The 7,955-nt window shown below is 41.3% G+C and overlaps 1 protein-coding gene across 1 annotated transcript; it reads left to right on the forward strand.

Moving 5' to 3' along the window:
• Positions 1–3,425: 3,425 nt before the first annotated feature.
• Positions 3,426–7,898, forward strand: lost (methenyltetrahydrofolate synthase domain-containing protein lost). Its single transcript, XM_017138295.3, has 6 exons — positions 3,426–3,715; positions 5,142–5,312; positions 5,372–6,087; positions 6,146–6,214; positions 6,270–6,489; positions 6,545–7,898. Exons 1-6 carry the CDS (start codon positions 3,637–3,639, stop codon positions 6,934–6,936), a joined length of 1,647 nt encoding a protein of 548 aa, XP_016993784.1. The 5' UTR covers positions 3,426–3,636; the 3' UTR covers positions 6,937–7,898.
• Positions 7,899–7,955: the final 57 nt, after the last annotated feature.

The following is a 7,955-nucleotide window of genomic DNA, read 5'->3' on the forward strand; positions in this document are numbered from 1 at the left end:
ACAAAACGTTGAGCCGACCTGGGTCGCAAGCTTTAAATTCCCTGTTGGAATGGCGATATGTATTGCAGCAACTCCTACAGGCAGTTTTCCAATGGTTTTTGTGGTTTTCCTTCCATTTATACATTGTTATTGGCAAACCGCTTCTGCACAAACACAGCCAAAGATCAAATTTTTTATTCTTTGGGCCGCGGCTAAAGCCTAGTACTCAGTACGACGAAAACTGCTAGCTAAGCATAGGAGTAAGCGAAGGGCAAATAGGTTGCTAAAGCCTTTAGCCGGGGACTTTTTTCACCGCGATACTCAGTTGAGCTAAGGAAATGGTAAGGAAATACCAAAAAAATACTAGATTTAGCGGATGAATTCCGATGAACGCCTTTAGCCGCGGCCCAAAGAATAAAAAATTTGATCTTTGGCTGTGTTTGTGCAGAAGCGGTTTGCCAATAACAATGTATAAATGGAAGGAAAACCACAAAAACCAATGGAAAACTGCCTGTAGAAGTTGCTGCAATACATATCGCCATTCCAACAGGGAATTTAAAGCTTGCGACCCAGGTCGGCTCAACGTTTTGTAATATTTTAAAATTGGCGCCAGTTGATTTGTTTGCTGAGAGTAAGACCATGCTACATGCATTGCGGATGAACTCCGAAAACTTCGGTCACACTAATAGATTAATATTTTTCGACTAGTAAAACTCTTAGCCGAACTGAGTACTAGGCTTAAAGGCGTTCATCGGAATTCATCCGCTAAATCTAGTATTTTTTTGGTATTTCCTTACCGTTTCCTTAGCTCAACTGAGTACCGCGGTGAAAAAAGTCCCCGGCTAAAGGCTTTAGCTACCTATTTGCCTCTCGCTTACTCCTATGCTTAGCTAGCAGTTTTCGTCGTACTGAGTACTAGGCTTCAGGAATAAAAACGAACCTACAACGTATACATAGGTATTTATTATGAAATTACTCACACAAAAGTATAAGAAAATGTTATTGTATTGTGTGCATACCGCTGCAATATGGGCATTTGACCACTTTTAATAACTGTTTAAAAGATATTGTCATGACATTTTTTTTTCCCAGCGCATATTATATGCGATTATCCGAATCGAACAACTATATCATATATAGCTGCCATAGAGACGATCAAATTAACTTTGTTGATTTCGGAGATACCTGCACAGAACTTTAGTAATAGCGACTATTTACGTGTTTAATTCAATATTTAAAGTTTCGTACAAAGAAAAAAATATAAAAACATACAGCTGCGGTCAAAATATTAGTAGTGTTGCCGCCCTGTGTTTTTAAAGGCAAGCAAATCTCCTTTTCTTCTCTAAAGTAAATATTTCCATATTTAAATTTAATATTGAAAAAAGGTAATATGAACATATTTATATATTTAATAAAAACCGCAATTGATGAAAATCAAAGTGAAAAATATTTGGATTGAATATGAAATCTATTTCAATATAATTGTAGACCAAAAATACGGTCAGTAGCAAATTCCACCCAGAACGGATTGACATAAAAATCTAGAAAAATCACATTAATTACTAAAATAATTAGGAGCCGCGTAAGAGTTACTTTTTAAGCCTAGTACTCAGTTCGGCTAAGAGTTTTACCGGTCGAAAAATATTAATCTTTTAGTGAGACCGAATTTTTCGGAGTTCATCCGCAATGCATGTAGCATGGTCTTACTCTCAACAAACAAATCAACTGGCGCCAATTTTAAAATATTTCAATACGTTGAGCCGACCTGGGTCGCAAGCTCTCAATTCGCTGTTGGAATGGCGATATGTATTGCAGCAGCTCCATTTATAAATTTTTATTGGCACACCGCTTCTGCACATACACAGCCAAAGATCACATTTTTTATTCTTTGGGCCGCGGCTAAAGGCGTTCATCGGAATTCATCCGCTAAATCTAGTATTTTTTTGGTATTTCCTTACCATTTCCTTAGCTCAACTGAGTACCGCGGTGAAAAAAGTCCCCGGCTAAAGGCTTTAGCTACCTATTTGCCTCTCGCTTACTCATATGCTTAGCTAGCAGTTTTCGTCGTACTGAGTACTAGGCTTTAGCCGCGGGACAAAGAATAAAAAATTTGATCTTTGGCTGTGTATGTGCAGAAACGGTTTGCCAATAACAAATTATAAATGAAATTAAAAATGAAAACCAATGGAAAACTGCCTGTAGGAGTTGCGGAAACACATATAAACCAACAGCAAATTTAAAGCTCCCAACCCAGGTCGGCTCAACATTTTGTAATATTTTAAAATTGGCGCCAGTTAATTTGTTTGCCGTTTGTGAACCCAGCTGGTTTACAATAAGACCATGCTACATGCAAAGCGGCTGAACTCTGAAAACTTCGGTCAAACTACAAAAGAATAAGATTTTTCGACTAGTGAAACTCTTAGCCGAACTGAGTACTAGGCTTTAATCTAGTTTTTTTTTGGTATTTTCTTACTATTTCCTTAGCTCAACTGAGTACCGAGGTGGGAAAAAGTCCCCGGCTAAATGCGTTAGCTACCTATTTGCCTCTCGCTTACCCCTATGCTTAGCTAGCAGTTTTCGTCGTGCTGAGTACTAGGCTTCATACTCTTGTAGAGGGTATTATAATTTCAGTCAGATGTTTGCAACGCAGTGAAGGTTAATAAGTTTCCATATTTCGACTATCGATACATGCCAGAAACCATGTATCATGTATCAAGAAAAGGTAACGTACTATTTTTACGCTACCTGATACCTGACCACTGATGCAAAATTCTTGCATCATGATTAGTAATCATGTGCGTTCAGCAGAACAATCGTAAGAAATGCATCAGTGATCAGGTATCATGTTAATTTTTACTAAAAAAAATAATATTTTTTTCGGTCCCTGGAAACTGCTCTTTAAGTCAGCTGTTATTCGGTGGTGGATGGTAGATGTTCTCTGTGGGAACACGCGTTTTACATTTGTCAAAAATCCCAACCGTTTTACACGGATGGGCTCTATGGGAAGAGGCTATTAGTTCGCCATTCAAAATTTGACCGACTTTGACGGGCTCTTTTATGCGTTGATTAGACGATGTTATATCGGTGTAACTCTGAATTCTTTCTGTTGGCTATTATTGGAAGGGTTTATGCCCCTCTTTCCTATAGTTTAAATTATTTATTGTACATGATTTTTATATTAATAAAATAAAAAATCTTTTAAATGGGGTTTTCAGGACTCCTTGCCGCTGTATTCGAATTTTATAGGCGGATGCACTAAACCGATAACGGTGTAAAGCGCAACAATTTTTTTTGTGTATTTTCAGCACATACGCAGGGCCCCACATGTTATACATTGTACATGTATGTATGTCAAACGTAAAACCCGAAAACATTTCATTTACGTTGCTATTTTTACTTAGACCGGTTGTTATTTGCAAGTTGTTAATTTTTTCAAGGATCCAGCAATCGGCGCGCGCAAGCATCGAAAAATAGGAGCAAAACATCGATAGCCAGATTTTTCCCACCACTAGCGAAACGTCAATTTTCAAACGTGGTTTTTTTGGAAGCAGCCGGAGGTAGACGTTGCTCGTGTAAAATTGTGTAAATCCAGCGTGAAAAATTGTTGCGCGAAGAAAAACCAGCAGCAGCTTGATACACAACTTTAAACGCGATACAATGGAAGATCAAAGCAACGCAGCTCCCGCTGCCGCCGCGGAGAACGGCGCAAACACCGCGCAGGAGGTGTCGTCGACAAGTAAGTGTGCCCCCTCCAAGGGGCGAATAGAACGAAAATTGCATATACCTGCGCGAGTGTGAGAATGTTATCATAAATATTTTGCGCCGCGTTTCGCCAGCCTTTGTGTTTTGTGCAGTCGCATTGCAAAAAGGGATCAAGGTCTCGCATTCCCCTTTGCGTACGGCCATTTTACGAAGTGCGAAGGCAGAAAAGTTGTCAAAATTCCGCCATATTTATTTCTAGTAGACTAGCTGTAAATAAGAGTTGTCAAAACGCCGAAACTGAAAATCATAAAGGCATTGGAAGGGGAACGAATTTCGTTCGATGCCCGCTTTTTCTTTTCTGGCGGCGATCCACGGTTGTGTTGTTGACATTAATTACGTCATCTTTGCGCGCATTCTGCCCACAATTACTTCTGCGCCCGCAAATAGTACGATATGAATCATTTTTGGCTGCTCTTGGCCGATTTGGAGTGATTCTGTGCACGCCAGTGTCATTTTATCTTGCACGTCGCTCCTCGACCGTCCATTTTCCGTGGTTGCACACAACAACAGGCACACGGCATTGCTCACACGCATACATATTAATTGAGAAATTCGCGATTTGATGCGCTCATCGCTGAGAAATGTTTGTCCGTACGTGTGTGTGCGAGCCGGAGCGTTGCCAACTTATTGGTCATGCGTCAATATCGATATTATGATTCTTCGGTGCGGCTCTGTTCTTACATGAGCCCGCTAACGCAAAGTGCGAAATAAGTTCACGTTAGTTATTTGCTGGATATTTAAATTTCGTTTTTTAGGAAACGCACATATATAGGTGTGTTCCAGAATTCGCACAGGTGGCAACTCTGCCGACTCTGTTTTCTATGCAGATTTTTGTTATTGATGGCAGTAGCCGGTGTTTGCTGGTGTTTGTTTGGGCCAATTTCCCATCTGATTGCTGGGTGTGGAAACCGGTTTATCAGCCGTGGTATCAGCTTTAGTCCAGCGCAGAGTTGGCATGATAACAAGTGTTCATTACAGCCGATAAGAGCTATTGCTAGGGTTTTGCCATTCAGCATTCTTAAAGTAAACGTAAAGTCAAACACCTATAACGTAAACCACCATGCGCCAGCAATAAAACTGCAGTTACAGTTAACAAGTTCGACTCTTCAAGTTTTCACTTTCGAGGTACTTTCATTAGTTTTTTAATGAATTCATGGGGAATGTTATTGCTTTGATCGCGACGCTTTTGAAAACTAAACTTTCAACTCTTTAACTTTATTACAGTCTATATGATTCATGTCTGATAATTAAAAGAACTAATTTATCTTTAGCTTTATAATTCCACTTAATATTAATTAACCCTTGCCCAAATATAGTTATAGTAAATGATGTCCTAAAAACGGATTAGCCTATGCTGCTATAGATTTCTATCCAGTTCTAATTATACTATTATTATGCAGCTCAGCCCATAGAGCCCACAAAGCGCTCGTTGCGTGTGCAAACCTGGAAAAAGATCCAGGAAGGCAAGGTTGGCATTGGATTCAACAACATATTCAACCGGATTCCCTCGTTCGTGGATGCCGATAAAGCTGCTGCATTGCTTATCAACGAGGAGGAGTTCAAGAAAGCACGTAAGAGGCTTGCACAGCCTGATTTTTACAAACTTTTATCAATCCCCTCCGTATTGCAGAGCACATTAAGGTAAACATCGATCGCGCCTTGCACGAATTCAAGGAACAGGCGTTGCTGGCCGACAAGTCTGTTTACTTGCCGAGCACTCGGGACTCATCGGCGCTATGCCTCAAGGTAGATGTGCCAGCCGATGCCACGGAGGAGCAGAAAAAGGAGGCTTTGCGTGTCCAGGACATCCAAAAGTTCCGTACAGAAATCGGACTTGACAGCGGTCTGAAGCTGGATATTGTGGTGATTGGTTCCGTCGTGGTGTCACGCGATGGTTACCGCATTGGCCGCGGGAATGGGTTCGCCGATCTGGACATTGGCCTCCTTATTGAATTGGGAGCCATCACACCCGAAACACTTATTGCCACGATCGTGCACGATGTGCAGGTGGTGGACACGTTGCCACTGAATCTGTTCCAGAAGTATGACACGCCAGTGGATATAATTGTGACTCCCTCAGAAGTTATCCGCGTGGCAAAGCGCTTGCCCCGTCCCAATGGCGTCTTCTGGGAGCTTCTTTCCGACCGCCGTCTAAAGATATTACCAGTTCTGCAGCAGCTTAAGGAGCGTGAGGAGAAGGCCGGGAAATCGATATCTCTGAAGGAGGAAGATACTGACGTGGAACAGCATCAAAACAACAGACGCCGCCGTGGGCCCGTGCGACGTCGCTTCCAACGAGGAAACCCAGGACGCACCACCTCACAGACTGACAACGAACAACAGGGCGTAAGTAGATTGCAAGAAGCCCAGAACTTTTGATTAATCTTTAACCGCCAATATACAGGAGACTACGCAGAAACGCACTCCGCGCCGCAAAGGTCGTTTCGTCAATCGCCGCAGACGCACAACAAAGGTTAGGAGGTGTAGTCCATGTAAAAGGATAAATGTGATTACTATATTTTTTTTAGTCTGAGGGCGATCAGTCTGGAGTTGAGGGAGGAGCCAAGAGTGAGGATCGTAAGTTCGAAGATGCTGCCACTGGAGAGCGTCGTCCAAAAAAGAATAAGAATCGCGGACCACGCGACTTCTGCATTAAGTTGACAAATTTGACGCGTGACATTCGCGTAAAGGACTTGAAATCGGAACTCCGCAAGCGTGAGTGCAATCCGATGTCGATTACTTGGAAGGGTACGTCTTTTACATCCTGTATAAAAGAATTCAGCTTAAAAGCCCTCTTTGGTAGGTCACTTTGGAAAGTGTTTCCTGCACTTCGGAAACCGCAATGGTACACCCAGCACCCAGGATGACGTGGACAAGGTTTTGAAGTCGCTTAATGATCTCTCGCTAACCATCACCACCGGTGGCGAGACTGCCCCAGCTGCAGCAGCAGGCGCTGAGGGGGAGGCGGCCGTAAAAACGGAGCCAGCTGAGTCTGCGGCGCCTGTGCAGACGAAGACTATAAACGTTAACGTCGAGCTGTTTAAGTTTGGCGCCAAGAAGAGTGCCAGCTCCACTGGTGCCGGTGAGGATGGAAACGCTGCCGGCGAGGTACAAAACGGAGGAGAGGACGGAACTGTGACTGTCGGCGACGTAGGTGGTGCACGCATCGAGGCTGTCGACACAACCACAGTATAGTATGACTTTGCGCTTGGCGCAGCCACTGAACGGTCGCGGCGGATTTCCGCCAACAGCGCAACGTTTAGAGTTCAACGAAAAAAAGTAACATTTTGTTTAGAAAAAATCGAAAAATATCAAACAAAAAATGAATAGAAAACGAACTCTGGACACACAAAGTACACTCAACATACACACTCACTAAATACACACAGACAGGTTACACGTGCATACACTAAAGATCATGTTTAGCAGCTTGTAGTTTCTTCTTCTCCTTCATTACTCTAAAAACAAGAAGAGCAAACCCCAATTTTTCTAGCAAGGACACAAACCATTGACGCTTTTTCTAAACATTTGCATTTGTTTTTGCCCCGAAAAACAAAACGATAATTCGTTGAACATTATAAGGTTTTCAACTTAATTGAAATGATTGCAGAAATACTCGTTCCACAAATGCAGGGTGGAACACAATTTCTTCTAAATAATCCTATACTAACTTCTTGTGACTTGTTACATTTCTGAGTTAGGACACTTCTAAATATTTTTCATTTTGATTTCATATCCCAGCACTAAGATCGGTTGCTCTATCTCTTTTAAGCAGTTGAGCTGCCAATGGGAGTAGTAGTTGTGGGCGAAGCTAAACTAAATTCAAAAGTCTAATAATAATCGAAAAGCCCAAAAAAAAGCGAAAAACCGTGAATACGATAAAATGAATTAACAAACAATTAACACATTGCATTTTCGTTGAGAGAAGTATATAAAGAAGATAATTGTAATTTGGTTAGTGTTTCCCTACTTTCACCGCAAACACCAATACCTTTAATTATATATTTTAACAAAAGATCAACACATGTGTGAAAACTACAATTATACAATGCAGAACATTATTTACTCTTTTTTTATACAAAGAAAAGGCATTACAAAAAAATGTGAAACATGAATGAAATATAACTTGAAATAAAAAAAAAAAAAAAATCGAAAAAGGGCCATTTTGCCATTTACCCGTTTATTTTCTTTTGGGATTGTAGTCTAACAATATG

The sequence above is a fragment of the Drosophila takahashii genome, chromosome 3R (assembly GCF_030179915.1).
Source record: "Drosophila takahashii strain IR98-3 E-12201 chromosome 3R, DtakHiC1v2, whole genome shotgun sequence".
Lineage (NCBI taxonomy): Eukaryota > Metazoa > Arthropoda > Insecta > Diptera > Drosophilidae > Drosophila > Drosophila takahashii.